Consider the following 16,154-nt stretch of genomic DNA (forward strand, 5'->3'; position numbering starts at 1 on the left):
TTTAACTACAGAAACTACTCAAACTTCTGAACACTAGCAGTATTTTTAATGAGGAATATATTCCAGACTAAGACCATATCTCCAATGAAATTACCTAATTCAAGAAAAAACATACTACAGGAGACAACAAATCTGTAAATAAATGTTTGACAGTCATACAGAATTATCTGAAACTCAGATTTGCCCAGCTATCTATTTCACTGAGGTATTCCCAAATACAGCCAACAATAACTCACTCTAAGAAAGACCTGGATAAGAGAAAGGTTAGCATTAGTGCTTTTATTTACTGCATTGTGACCCTGATGCACTGGACAACTCAAGAAAAAACACCAAGCTGCACCTCTTCCTAAAGGGCAGAAACACTTAGGAGGCTGAAGGAAATGATACAATGATATTAACAATACTGACAAAGTGAATTTCACTTTTAAGTGAATTGAAAACGTAAAAGAAAATATTTTGACTTCTCTAAACTCCTTATTTACCGATCGTACTTTTACTTTCTTCATTTTTTTATTATTTTGTTCTAAACAATTACAAACTAGGAAGAGAGAACAACAACTCTGCTTAGCCATGTTATTTCCATCCCCCTGAAGTAATGGGGGCAGAAAGGTTACACAAGGGCAGACTTATCTAAAAGTAGTGATGGGAAGTTTTCCCTGACCTATTTAATCTAAGCTTGCTTCTACTTAAATCCTGAGAAACCTAGAACTGCTCCACCACACAAGTCCATGCCAACTCGTACTACTGCTGAGCAGTATGACAGAAAACTGTAAATACAACTAAGAAAGGTGCAAGACTCAAAAAAAACTGGAGAAATACAGTCCTGGTAGTATTCATACAGATGAATTTCATTAAGTAAGCAGCTTTATCAACTCACATTTTAACTATGATATTTAACAGTAACTGCTTACATTTTTGTTAGCCAGTGCATCAGATAACAATTTCCTATCTTTAACAGAAATTTGACAGAACAATATCACAAAGTTAGCTTCTAACATTTAGAGAATGGAAGCTACATCAATTGAAACAACTACCAGATCTGGGTTTCTTAAGCCTATTCATCTTCAACTTTAACTTTTAAAAACTATTTTATAAATTAACACATTTAGCAGATTAAGAGAAGCAAGAGGTGTCAAGCTAGTTTTGATTTCCCAAACAGTAAGTCCTGTCCCCTCCTGCAGGTATCAGGCACATACAAACACACATTCAGTTCTTCCTTTCAGTTCCATCTTGTAAATTCATTTCTGTTCTCCAGCATTTCTGCTCCCACACTCTTCCTTCACTGTAGAAGGGGAAATCTACTGCCTACCTCTTATACAAAATAGTAGCACTGCATGAATCTCCAGATACTACTGACTGTTCCTGTGGGTTTTGTTGTTGTTTTTATTTTCTCACTGCCCAGGATGAATCAGAGCACCTCACACAGATCTCAGTAAAACATTGCTGGGAATGAGCAGCACGACATTACTGGTATACTTTAAATAGCTTTAAATAGCCAGGAAACTGGCAGTTTAAATGAATTCTCAGGAAGGCTTCAGGAAGCTTTTTTTTTTTTTTTAATTAAGTCAATTTGAGCTTCAGATCAATCAATTTAGAGAATCTACTCTTTCCTGAGCTGTACGTTTCAAGAACAAATGCTATTTCAGAAAAAAAAAAAAGCTAAAAATTATTAAAAAGCATCATACTTGGAGGCATCTCACTACAAGAAATGGGTGCAGACTGCTTTGCTAGAACAGCAGATCTCGGATAGCTGAAGAACACAGCTGACTTTGGGGACACAACTGTATGATACATAAAACATCACATCAGATTACTAGAATGAATGAGATGAATGGAATTTATATTTCAATGCTTTTAACAACTCGCTTTCCTGTACATCTCTTACCTTTTTGCCAGCAAGCAAATCCTCTCCAAGCAAATCATCTTCAAGTTCACTGGAAAATATTAAGAAATTTTTAAAAGTTGAACCTCAGAAAACAGAAAGACATAACCATATAGGGTATATGACTTTGAAAAGTAACTTGAGAATTGTTACTGATACCACACACATTTTTCCTTCTATCAAAGCACCTAGCAAGTTGAAACAAAGATTATTTTTAATGTACCTACAAACCAGAAGCATTAAAGTAACACTGCTGTTGTGCAACCACTTCATTTTTCTATGTACTCCTTTCCAAATCCATCCTACTATGACAAAGCATGAAGAACAAGGCAAAGCATCTTATTTTACAACAGGGTTGGCCAGATCCCCACTCCAGATCCTTCTCTTCAAGGCCCTCTGGGCATACTGTCCAAATTGCTCCTTCCCACTTCTCCACAGAAGCAGAGGGTGAGGCACTGCCGTGCTGCACTCAGCCTCAAGCTATACGGTCCAAACTACATTTGAGGAATGAGGCACTTGCTAACTCAGCTAACCTGAGAGATATTAAGTCCTAGAGATTTTGTAAAAGCCCCAAACTTCAGGAAGATAAAATAGAGAGGTCAATCAGACGGCTGGGGGACTACAGAAATCAAGTCTGAGGCTAACCCACCACTTTGAGAATGACTAAGAATTCGGGAAACAAAAAATGTAAGGTTTTGGCTTACAAAACTTCCTCCATCATATAAAACCTCTGATATAAAGAACTATGCTCATTATGACTTAGGACAACTGCTTAATCTTGTTCTCTCCAATGAAAAGGTGGCTAGCACAAGGAATTAGGAGATCCACCCTTCTACAGAAAATACTTCTTACTGCCAAGTGCTAATATTAAACAAGTATGTCCTAATACTAAAATGAAATGGCAGTGATTTGATGTATGAACCATAACTCAAGAAAGTGAATCCATTTTCACCTACACACACTGGCAGACCTTAAAAAACAAAAAAACACAACTCGTCCAATTACATAAAAATTAAACACTCCAAAGTGAGATGGTCTTTATGAACAGAATCTGAAGCAAAGATAGTTTCCACCATATTTCTGCCCACAAGTGTATTTGCTACACTTCCCAAGAAGTTAGAAAACAAATTCATACTGGAGTAAAGGTGTAAGAGTTCTTTAGAGTTAGTGAGGAATACTTAGAGCAGGGAGAGGCAATCCCAAGACATAAAGCAGTGCTAGAAGTTGACAGATACATCCTGTTAAGATCTAGCTAACGTACAGAAAACATAAAAAGAATCTTCTGAGAAAAGTGATTATAATCCAAATCAGCACTAAATAGTACATTATCTTCACACAGTATTTGTCCACAGTTACCAATCTCAAGCAGTTCCAGGAATGACTGAACATTAACAAACAGCAACTGTTCTGTGTTCACTGCAGTATTAAACAAAAATCAGGACATAAGACATACCATGCATCTCAATGAGTGAAACAGCTAGAATTTAAGCTCTTTATTTTAGGGACAGAAAACTTTGCATAACAGAATTGGGTCCAGAAGAATTTGAAGCCAAACCTAAGGTAGGAAAACAACATTAATCTCTTCAGCACCAAGATTTGAAAACATTTCCCAGCACTGACAGCTTTTAATAAACGGCACAGACAAAATTCCAACAGACAGCAAGCACGCTTTGCACAAACATTCAAAGACAAAAACAAACTACAATATTAAGAAGTTAAGATCAGAATTATAAGACAATGGAAGATTAAATTCATTATCTAAATACTGTTAATGCTATTCAACATCACTAAAGTTTTTGTGATTTTTTCCCCTTTTTTGAGAAAGATTTCATCAATATGAGTAACCGCAAGCATAATACACACCTTAGTAAAAAATAATCCAAAACATTGCACTAGCAAATAAATGAAGACAATAACAACTAGAAAGTGTTTCTTAAGAGTGTTGTTCCATGTCTACATTGTTGTTAATTCTTCTAAATCAGCAAGTTTGGTTTCTATTTGAATGAACAGATAGCAGAAAGACTACACGATAAAGCACACATAGCTCAAGCTTCTTCTAAATAGCTCAATCTGAAGTTATGTATTAGAAAGAAGAGGAAACAGAATTACCACATCTTCCTACTTAAAGAAACCAACAAAATCACTTTTAGATTAGAGTTGAACAGGAAAAAACAAAGCAAACCAAATGGCTGCAAGCTGATACCAAAGCCATACAAAACAAATTAAGCTGGAATAAAAGTACACATCCGTGACAGTTCCAAAGGAAACTGATCCTCACTATCAAGACAAAAATCTTCCTAATGCTGCAGTTCTAAGAACATAGGGCTACAATAAGCAAATAGTTTGTTGCTCTCAGAAGAGACAGACTCATTACCTGTACTTCTCTACTTCAATATTCATTGCTCCCCTCTGTGAATAAACTGAGCTCACCAAAACAGCATGAGAAAATAACTTCAAAAAAGAAAGTAACAAACTGTCTCAGGGGAGGGTTAGAAGAAATAAATTTCCACAGAAATCAACTGCTAAATCACTTTTGTCATCCCACTGAATAGCACTTGAATAGCACATTTTTCCCAAACTCAAGCTTTCAGCTACTTGTAGAGATAAACGTGTAAGTTAACAGCCCATGATAAACACATCAGATTATATGGGCCTTCCTGGCCTCTGATTTCACAAGCATGCCCCATTAAACACCAGCAGTAGCAAGGACAAATGTTTTGGGGAAAAAATTAAACAGAACAAAAAATAATGGGAAAAATGCTCTAAGAACAATGTGACATTTGTACTACAAAATAATAAGATCCTTCCAGTTCTCAGTAATCACCCTCTACTGTCTGTGAACAGAAAGAGCTGGGAATTCAAAATGGTTTAAATGTCTGTGGGATGGGACTCAATGTTAAGAAGCAATGCAGAATAAGTTTGGATGGATGATGCATCACTCCCTCCCAGAAAAGCCAGGAAAAATTGTAAAACAAAGCACAAGGAAACAAAAAATCCCAGGTCTACCCATTCATTTATTATTTTCAGTAAACTACGTTCTATACTGAACTAGGCCAGTAGTTCAACAATTCAAGCAATTATGTTAGGCGATAACATACTTGGGGGCAAGGTACTTACAGCTGCCCAGACAACCACTGAACTTAACACTTCCACAAGACAGCACTGCAATCTACAAGGAAGTAGTATTAAAATAAGGTTTTGACGATGTCTCCCACAGTATTCTCCTCCAGAAGCTGGCAGCCCGTGGTACACACAGGTACACACTTCACTGGCTCAGGAACTGGCTGGAAGGCTGGGACCAGACAGAGGTGAATGGAGTGAAATCCAGATGCATCAGCATGTATCAGTCACAAGTGGTGTTACCCAAGGTTCTGGGGCCTGTCCTCTTCAAATATCTTTATGGATGACCTGGATGAGGGCATTGAGTGCACCCTCACTAAGTCTGCAGATGACACCAAGTTGGTTGGAAGTGTCAATCTGCCTGGGGGAAGCAAGGCCCTACAGAAGGACCTGGACAGGCTGGATCGCTGGTCTGAAGCCAATGGTATGAGGCTCAACATGACCAAGTGCTGGGTCCTGCACTTTGGGCACAACAACCCCAAGCAACACTACAGGCTTGGGGCAGTGACTGGAGAACTGTGTAGAAGAAACAGACCTGCATGTATTGGTCACTGCTCAGCTGAACACAAGCCAGCAGCGTGACCAAGAAGGCCAATGGCATCCTGGCTGGTATTAGAAATAATGCAGCCAGCAAGAGAAGGAGGTGACGGTCCCTCTGTACTCAGCTCTGACAAGGCCAAACATTGAGTACTTCATTCAGTTTTGGGCCTCTCGCTACAAGAAACATGTAGGCCCTGGAGCACATCCAGAGAAGGGCAACAAAGCTGTACAGAGACTGGAGCACAAGTCCTATGAGGAGCAGCTGAGGGAACTGGGATCATTCAGTCTGGAGAATAGGATGCACATGGGAGACCTTACTGCCCACTATAATTCCCTGAAAGGAGGTTGAGGTGAGGTGAGGGTCAGCCCCTTCTCTTGGCTAACAGTGATAAAACAAGATGGAATGGTCTCAAGTTGTGACAGAGGAAGTTCAGGTTGGATTTCTTTTGTCTTCGCCAAAAGACTGGTCAGGCACTGGAACAGGCTGCCAGGGGAGGTGGTGGAGTCACTGTCCCTGAACATGCTGAAGAAACATGGAGATATGGTACTAAGGAACATTGTTTAGTAGTGTCAATGGTTTGCGGGCAGGTTCGGCCCGGTTCCGTGACGATTGGTGCGGGGGACCCACAGACCCACGCCCCAGGAAAGGGGAAGGGGGAAAGGGAGATGGGCCTAGGAACAAAACAGTGGCAACGATCTGAGGAGGAAAGCTAATTTACTAAATAGATATCGGAAAGCAAAATAACACAATATAATACAATATAATTGGAATTAAAGCTAATAAATCAAATAAAATGAGCAAGAGAGAGTGTCCGATAAACCGAAGGCCTTACGCTAACGCTGAAGGCGGACGGCAGCGAGCACCCACTGCTGAGTCGATCCCAAAGGAAAGAGAGCGTCCCGTGACCGCAGACAGTTTTTATCGTTCCCTCTGAGCGTAAACACGTAAGAACGCAAAGCATCGCAAAGTCCTCTGGGGAATGGAGTTGTTCCTCTCTTCTGAGACAGGTATACCTGGAACTATCGATGATCCATGGAGCTGGAGCATTAACTCTTTAACTCTAAATGCACTACATGATGTTATGATGTGGAATACCAGTACCAAAAATCATAAAACCATGACAAGTAGGCAGTATTGGTAGTTGGTAGATAGCTGGACAAGAGCTTAGAGGTCTTTTGAAGTCATAATGATTCTATGAATCACCAATACTGAACCTGAAACCACTTCCATTATAATTCTACTATAGAATAAATAAAATATAACACCTAAGAATAAACCAATATTAAAAAAGCATGTTTAAAAGAGAAAGCATTCTTTTAGAACTCTGTGCTTCGAAGTCTCAGCTTAGTCAAAATACTCCATAACCTTTCAAAAGTCCTATAAAAATACCTCTGCCACAGGGGGTTTACCCTTAGGCAAGGAGTTCACAACTTCTTACAATGGAGCCAACTGTTTGACTTCTCCAAATTTTTCACAGTAACAACAGTAGGAGAGCTACAAAACAAAGGGGGCCAATCAACATCTAAAAGCCTACCATGAAGTCAGCAGTAAAGGCAAAAAAAAGAAAAATGATATTCTACTAAAAACATTTGCTTCAGTAACTCTGAGGTGTCCCATGCTACCTCAAGCACAACATCACAGTACAGTGACCTGCCTCCAACAAGTTATTTTAATTGCATTCTCAAAGCAGATCAGCTCCTTGATGCAGTTCACCATCCAAGCCACAGCTGTGCTGGCATGACAGAGCAGCAATATCCTTCACAGCAGCAATACAGCAGAACACTGTACACTCAAGATACTGTCCGAGTTCCTTATTCATTCTTACTCATCTCCTAGAGCAATGAGAACTGCTCACTCAGCCTAGCAGGAAAGCATAGAAGAGCAAACTAACTAATCCCTCTGGAATGACAATAAATGCAGAGTAGCTGGTTAACTCCCAGGGCTCAGCTCAGTGGAAAACTACTTACAGTAAAGTTTGTTTACTACAATCACAGGAGCGATTATTAGATAAGATCTATTTCATTTTTTTCCCCTTTTTCACAGTGCAATCTGGTGGTGACAACTGGCACAGTCTGAATAAGTCTCTCAGCTGCTAAACAGGAATAACAAAAAAACAGCTTCACAGAAAGTGCAAAGATCTCTCCTATAAAGGACAAGTCAAACCAGCAGCTAGACTCAGGTTTTTCATAACTCGGGAGACTTCACACAAGCACACATTTACTATCTCCAAAAATAACCAAGTTCATGCATATTTCTAAATCTTCATTGCAGTCATGACCTTCTATTGAAAAAAATATACGTAAGCTCCGTTACCCAAGGATTCTGAAGAATTTAACCAGCTATTTTAAAAATCCTCAAATTCAAGCACTAGCAAAAAATCCATTTAAGCCAATTATTAAGACCCTACAATAAGGATGTAGAGGAAAACCAGGACAGTAATTGTAAATTTAATTACATACCACAAATGCTTTATACTTATCTAATTTTAAATAGCGTATCTTCATAGTGCTCTCTATATTCCTCAAGGCAAGTATACATTTGGCACAATCTAACATCTGCTGACACATGCATAACAACCAACATCTTCATTAGTATCTAAACGTGCACTGCTGCAAATGTTAGAATACAAAATGCGAGAACTGGATAAAACAGCAATGTAATTTAATATACAGAAGCTGAACATAAAAAAACATTCTACCCACCTGTCCCATTCATCATCTCCAGCTCTTCTTCTCCAAGATCTTTCCGCACCAGGCTTATCAAACTGATCAAAGTCATCATCTGTTTAAAAACAAGAAAAGAAAGGCAACTACATGAAATAATTCTTATTGAAATTCAAGGTTGTTTCTGAAGCAGCTACTTCAGAGACAGGAGCTTCCCATAAATCTGTGAAGCTCAAGCACACTGAAGGTCGAGAGAATGATGTCCAACAGCCCTGTTTGCCTCGAGTGCAACAAAGTCCTTCCACACTGGGCTCCTGGAAAGGGAGCATGTACCAGCACAAGGCAGGAAGGTATCAGCAACCCAAAGAAAGATGAGGGAATTCAGACATAAAACACCTTCAATTACCTGCACTGGGGTTTAAAATAAATAACAATAAAAATAAACAAGAACTGAAGTAGGTTACATTGTAACTAAGCAAGCACATATCCAGTCATCCTCCCAACTCTATCTGTGCTCAAATCTTTGCAGAAGTACAACGTCAATGATCAACTGGTTTTGTGCTTTTCTGTCCTTAACAAGCCTTAAAAAAAAAATAACAAACCTATCCTTCCCTCTTTAAACTCAGTCCCAACATTCTTTAGTGAATATTCACCACGTGCAGTGACAAATCTATTCAATTCTTCAAAATACAAGCATTAGTGACCAATATAAATTAAACAGAAAGTAAGAGAACATTAAAAATTGAAACTTTATAAATACTGTTGCTTCCATAATGTCCCCAGAGCTGAATTATCCATCACATGTAACTGGAAATACGACAGCTCAGTATGCATTACAGTGCAATAGAAGATGTGTGGCAACTCGCTGCTTTTGCAACAGTAGATAAAAACTCTCACTGACTGCATGTACTGCCTTCAGATATGTCTGCATTTTAAATGACATTTTCACAACTGAAACAAACTCACATTTCTCAGCCCAAACATCCGTGTATCACTGTCTCCTTCGATTCCTATTCTACTCATAAGGAAAAGCCAGTCAGATATCCAATCACAAGTTATCTTCCTCCTGAACACCAAATTATTCCATTTTGTGGTCCCTAAAACAAATGCCACATTGCCTTCCCTAGAATCATTCACAACCATGCTGCAGGGATTGCATAGTAGATTGCCATTTTAAAGGTATAAATATCCTGCAGTGCCCCTGCTCTTCCACTTGAATTGCAGTAATCCACACTATGATATAACCACATCCAAAGGTTGCTTGAAGTACTGAGTTTGCAGGAACACAAATTAGGAGCGCTCACAGACTAAGTCAACTAAAAACAATCATCGCCCAGAAGTCAGCATGTTCCTTCTACAATCTGCCTGTTTTTCTTGCAAAGAAACTGTGATTTTATATCCCAGACACCACAGCTGGAAGCATAGAGCACTTCATTATAAACCAACACAACTTGAAGACAAGATCTTAGCTCTGCCATGATGTAATCCAGCACACAGCTCCTGCACAGACAGATCTGAACTTCAGCTAAGTTTAAATCTAGACAACACACACAAAGCTATACGCCAAAGTCTGCTTCTCTGTTGATGTTTCTCTACAGCAAAAACTCTTCACAATTCAGTACTTTTCTAGGCTAGATAGTTTCATCTTACTGTCAGAAAAGCACCTCCACTTAATATTAGTTCCAATGAAGAGAACAAACTCCTGCCAAATTTCTAGTGCACATCTGGACCCCCATTCAGCCAATGACTCAAACCTCAACTCTGCTCCATCTCTTCCAACCTCTCAAAAATTCTCCCATTCTATTAAGAGCAACTCCTACCAAAATCCAAAGCTGCACTATGCTCTTTTAAAGCCATTTTCACAAGTGCCCCGTGGCAGGACACATCCAAAGACCTCAGCAATGCCTGGTCAGTGCACATGCAGTGAGTGGAACATCTAAGAACTGCTCCATGTATACCCCCATCACTTCCTTGCCATTATTTCCCATCTCTTATGACATGTGGATCTTAGCAGCCAAGGGGAGACAGCTTTTCTTCTCTGGTCTTCATACTTACTTGTCCCATGGCATTCGACACTGACAATAAGCATTAAACTATTACCACTGTGTCATTAATTATCGTCAGAACCCAAAGTAGCTCCTAATTCTCCTACAGAAAATTGGGTTACAACAGCCATGGATCTGCATATAGCATTCAGACTCAGATTTGTGGCTGGAGACAGGAAACACTGAAACAGGCACCAAGGCCTTACACATGCAGTGCCATGTGATACCCAGCATATCTCTGGCAGAGTGCTTTGGGGTTTTGTTTCTGAAACTACATTTTTCAATCACACAGGCAAAAACAGTTAACAACAACCTGAATAACCAGTATAGACGTTTCCCCTTGAAAAAGTCAATCTTTGTGTCAAGCATGGTTAAGTACTCATAAAACATTAACTCTCAGCAACGGGCACAGTGCAACAGCAAAGGACTTTTTCTTGCTTGAATAATTCCGTTTTACGCAGAAGGTGAGGAAAAAAAAAGGAAGGGGGGAATGCATGAACACAGGGCCTCTAAGCAGGAAAATGCCCACTGCGGGATGTAAAAGAGGCTTTGTCTTTCTTGCAGTGATATCTCTGCAGCCACGGAAGGAACACTACAACTGCTGCCAAGACACATTAACACAACAGCTAGGGCTCCTTGCTGCAACTCAACGCATTCATGACAAAGTTCACCAAGGCCTGTATAGATTAACAGCATCAACTGAAAGATTCTGACAGTAGATCACTACACACAGAGACCTCTCTCTAACTTCCAGGCAGTACTGCAAGGGAAAAACCAAGACCTGTCACATACCAACGAAAGCATTACCTGAATGGCAAAGCAGGAAAGACCGGATATGCAGAAAAATAAAAATAATCCAAAACTTGGTTCTTCATCATTTCAGCACCGTCCTCAAAGCTTCCGAAAAGCTGCAGGATGCAGCAGAGTGACCGACCTCGGCTGCTGTTAGACCTGCCTGCCTCACAAGGCTATGGTCAGCCCTGCCAAACACACTTTGTTCCCTACACTAAAAAGGTTTGACTGCCTTCTACTTCACCTGGGGCAGCTAAAGCAGTGCTGAATGCTGCCGCACAGCTTATTTTCTCCTTTCATGATACATGATCAGATTTGCTTTCTGGTGGTAGTGGTCTTTTGCTTCTTCTCCCCCTGCTTTTTTAAAACAGCTCATGCACACTAGAAAGCCACAGCATTCATGCCTCATTTCACTTTTGGCTGTGCTGGTGGTAGTTTCCTACTCTCTGGTCCTCCTTTCAGTAAAATTTACTCTAATCATTTTCCATATAAAATAGAAGTCCTAAGCCACACAACGTCTCACAAGTGTGGGAGGTGAATGAGCAAGAACATGCAGAGCAAAACTCTCACATATCTTAAAATGGTACCAATGCAGCCTGAAAAGGTAGTCCTACATAGCAACTGTTGCTAAGATGGGAGTATATTACTGCAACCAGAGACTTCTAGACAGGGAAAAACACTGATGGCTATGTTGTTCTTGCTACAAAAACACCTGCACACTTTCTGTAAACTAACCTCCCTCTGCCCATGGAACCTCCCTCGCAGTTCAAAATCTATTTTGGCCCACATCAGTATTTCACTACCAGGAATACCAAACTTACTTTTATGCACTGAAAAAGCATCAAAGATTTCTCCAGAACCTAAACAAGATGGGGAAAGGCTGAATCTCACAATAAAGATACACTCAACAGAAAAAATATATACCATGTGCTGCTTACCCAAGTGCCTTTAAAGTAACTGAAGTCATTTCCTACATGGAAAAACACCACTTCTCTATGCTTACATCTGAAGACAATAATTTCCATCTTGATCTCTCCCATTCCCCAGTGCTGTGTTTAAAGCACTCGACATGACAATCTCACAGCACTACAAGGATGAGTCGCAAGATTAAGAATAGTTTACCAGCTTATCTGGTAAACATTTTTCTTCATGTTTCGTTGCAAGACTTCACACAACACACAGGTATCGGATAGCCCAGATTTCCAATAACAGAGAATACTATTTAAGTACAGAGCTTTTGCTTTCCTATACCAAATTTCAACATCTCCTGTTACGTGATACAGGAGAATAGCAAGCTTCAAGAGGAACAGCCACGTCTGAAACATGGATGGAAACATAACTGTACTACTAACATCAACTGAACAAAAACTGCTTGTGCTTTTGTTGTTGTGATTAGCTACAGGGTCAACAGGAACTCCTGACCTCGAGCCTGTGATGCAAAACAAACATGTTATGAAGGCCATTATGAATCCAGACTCACGACAGCCAAGCTCCCTATCACAAAAATCACATTCATTCATACTACTGTTTTATGCACAAGAGAACACATGCAGAAGAGACATCACAGTTCGGGTTATGTGTTTAGGGACAAACATCACATCATCTTCATGTTGGTAAACAATTACTCATACAAGCCCTAAGTATTCAGTGATTAAGTATTTGTCACAACACAGCAATTGCACAACATGTCCCTCAGCTTCTGGATTTCATGTGTTCTTTCCATGTTTATTATGATGCAAAGCAAGTCACTAGCTATAAGCAAGAACAGAACCAATAATGACATGAAGTGCCAGAAACAAAGAGTACCTTGAAGGAAAATAAAGTAAATACATAAATAAATTAAAAATCAAATTAAAAAAGGACTGCATTTAAACCCCAAACCACCAAGCCACAAAGACATTTCCAATGCCTGCTTGGAATTAATAATACATTTGCTTTGGAAAACATTAAGTGTCATTGTTTCTTGCCTCAAAAGCACATCTAACAGTGAATGAAGGCCAAAGGCTCAAATGAAATCCACATGAGCTGTGTTCCCAAATGGGTTTGGACACCAATGAGAAACTTCAGCTCTCCAGCATCTTCCACAGCCAGTTGGGTGGACCAGCAACACTACTTTCCCAGAGCTCATTTCAGCTGAGTCTGAGACAATCACCATCTTCAATGTTCTAGACAGTAAATTCTATATGACCTAAAATCTTAAGTCTAGCATTTGATGTAACAAACTACTGCTTGGCTTCAGCTTCTGTTAAAAAATAAATTAATTAAATAGCAATAAAAAGAAGCAAATGATAGTCTGGTTAGGCTAATCATTCAGATGACCTTAAAGGAGATAACGTTCAGAAAAATGTAGCTCTTTGTTAAGGCTTTTCAAAATATTTAAATATTTAAAGTTGCTATACTTAAAAGCAAATATGCCTGCTATAAGCAGTGATGCCTTCTAGCACTAGTCCTCAGTTGATTGAGTTACCCAGTTGTATTTTATGAACTGTAAAATATACAGGTCTCTGTCACTCTCCAGTTCGAGTGTATACATCTCAGTTTCAGTCACAGGGTCCAGCTGCATCAGTCCATGCAGCAGAGTGCAATACCAAGAAAACAAACCACATCCAGGACTCTACCCTCTGTCATTCAGGCATAGATGCAGAAGCTTTTACCTATTAAGGTTTCAGTGCTATCAGACAGACAATCAGCAAGTGCTGCTTGCTTAGTTTTAGTGAGAGTTTGTTGTTTGGTTCCCCTTGTAACCATCCCTTCCTTCCTGAAGGAGATTACTACCATCAATCTTCAGCTACATTTTAAACATTAAGAAAAAATTTCAGCAGCTATACAGTAGTTATGTTACACTATAATGTTCAATATGTTTGCTCTGGTCCTAGTTTTGAGTGTAAATTTGAACCAAAGTTTGAGAATCACCATCTTAACTGTATCAGCAGACTAACAAGCAACTAGAAGACCTCAGAGCACACGAGCACTCCATCCTTATGAATCAAGCCAACATTTCCCAAGAGCTTTTAAGTCTTTAAAATCACTCGAGCAAACGTTTTAGGACGCGCTTGATGCGCCCATCAGAACAGCACTGCATCCCACCGTCACTTAACACGCTGCAGGAAGGAGCCTAACAGAAGCATAGCGGTACACCCAGACACCGAGTTCACTTTACACGCTCCGAGTGAGACGCTCCGCTTCTGAGCCACCTGTGAAACAACCCGTAAGCACCGCCGACACTAGAAACCAGCTCTTCCAACAGCTCGCACACCGGAAATACACGAACGTACAACCAAGGAAAATGAAACTACAATAATCAAACACACACAGCCCCCACAACACCTCCATTCCTCCCCTGGCAGTTCTAATCGGCGCTGAGGGACGAAGCAACAGCCGCCGCACGGCCCAGCAGAGCCATCAGCCCCAGCACCACGCGGTCACCGCTCCCCGAGATGGACGGAGCCCGCGAGGCCAACACTGCGGCCGCTCCCCCTCCCCCCCCGCGGCCCCTGACCACAGCTAGGCCGCAGCCCCCGCCCCCGAGCGCCCGCTGCAGCAGGCCTCGCAGTGCCCACCTGCGCCTCCTCCCAGCGCGGCAGCCATGGCTCCTCGCCGCGCGCAGCTACCGACGGCGTCCGGTGCCGGCCCCGGGAGCGGTTGGGAGAGGAGGGAACAGGGAAGGGTTCGAATTCAGCGCCTAACAACGGCGGCCCCTTCGCGCGCAGTCAGCACCGGGGAACAACAAACTACCACAACATGGCGGACGGCGCCGCCGCCCCCGCGGTGGATGATGGGACGGCGGAGGAGCGGCCCCGCCCTCTCGCGGAGGGCGCCGCTGATTGGTCAACACCGCCCATGGACGGAACTCGCTGCGCACGCGCAGTGTTCTCAGTGTCCGGCGCGGATGGCCGGGTGAGCGAGGCGGCAGTGCGCATGTGCGGGAGGTGGGGCGGCCTGGGCTGTGCGCGGCTGAGGGGAGGAGTGCGCCTGCGTGGTATCTGGTGTTGGGGTTTAGGATAACCTGAAGTGTTAGCGCACCTTAGTGTTCTCTCAGTCCTTTTCCCTCCCGTATTGATACACCTCAGGATACTGAGGTGCTCTTTAAGTGCATGGGGAAATGAGCATTAAGTAAAGTGGAGTTGTTCATTCATACAGATCTTGCTTCTTCGCTCAAGACCTCTCCTGTGTGCATGTTAATACTCCAATAAGTTCATAGAATCATAGAGATATTAAGGTTAGAAAAAATCGAAGATCATCTAGTCCAGTTACCAACCCATCACTACCTCTGGCCCGTGTCTCTCAGTGGCACATCTCCACTTTTTTTCTTGAAAACTTCCAGGGACAGTGACTCCACCACGTCCATGGTCAGCCTGTGCCAGTGCATCACCACTCATTTCTGAGAAGAAATTATTCCAAATATCCAACATGTCATAACACGCTAGATCCAATTTCACTGCAGCCTAGAAGTCCTCCACCACTTGTTTCTCTAAGCATTTCCCTCCCCTCTTAGTAATACACTCCTCCTCTCCTTTTCAGAGGGCCTAATGATTTTGTGGCCACAGGGCAGATCAGGTCACTGATGTCATAAAAAAATAACCCGTGAAAGCTAACACATATTAGCTTTCCTTCTAACAGGGGAGCAGGGCTTCTGGCATTCTGAACAGACCAAGTATAAAATTGTGCCTTGATAGACAGCAAACCTAGTTTATGATATTTGTGAAGCCCAAGCTGAACTACAGCAATATAGCGGAGCTTCATTTAGCAAGACTAGTTCAAGTAACAAGCAAAACTTTCCCAAGTGGACAAGTCCTCATGGAAATAATTAACAATGTTAATATTTAAATTATCAATGTTATCTGATTAAAGACACGCCATGAGAATAGGGAAGTTCTCATGCCACTTTGCTCTAGGCTCCCTGCAGACTCATCCCTGCATTGGTCTCATTTTTTAGCTTTGCTTCACAACTGTACAGATAGTGATTTATTCTTCTTAGACTCCTGAACACTCACAGCCAAATTCCTCCTTTAATTTAGGAAACACTCCATCAGTAGGTCAGAGCTTGTAACTTAATACATAGTCCATCTGTCCAGCTCTAATTGCCTCACATGAAGGCAGAAGGTAAAATG

At 41.2% G+C, this 16,154-nt stretch overlaps 1 protein-coding gene across 6 annotated transcripts in view; it reads right to left on the minus strand.

The window, feature by feature from the left end:
* RBM33 (RNA binding motif protein 33) overlaps positions 1-14,797 on the minus strand; it is an 86,677-nt gene extending 71,880 nt beyond the window's left edge. For all 6 annotated transcript variants that reach the window (XM_065731546.1, XM_065731547.1, XM_065731548.1 and 3 more), the window contains exons 1-3: positions 14,604-14,797; positions 8,246-8,324; positions 1,886-1,934 (exon numbers count right to left, since the gene is read on the minus strand). In XM_065731546.1, the coding sequence (XP_065587618.1) occupies positions 1,886-1,934; positions 8,246-8,324 (128 nt within the window). In that variant the 5' untranslated portion in view covers positions 14,604-14,797. The remainder of the gene's footprint in view (positions 1-1,885; positions 1,935-8,245; positions 8,325-14,603) is intronic.
* Positions 14,798-16,154: the final 1,357 nt, after the last annotated feature.

Source organism: Cyrtonyx montezumae, unplaced genomic scaffold (assembly GCF_038088225.1).
Source record: "Cyrtonyx montezumae isolate F1298 unplaced genomic scaffold, pur_monq_1.0 scaffold_14, whole genome shotgun sequence".
NCBI lineage: Eukaryota > Metazoa > Chordata > Aves > Galliformes > Odontophoridae > Cyrtonyx > Cyrtonyx montezumae.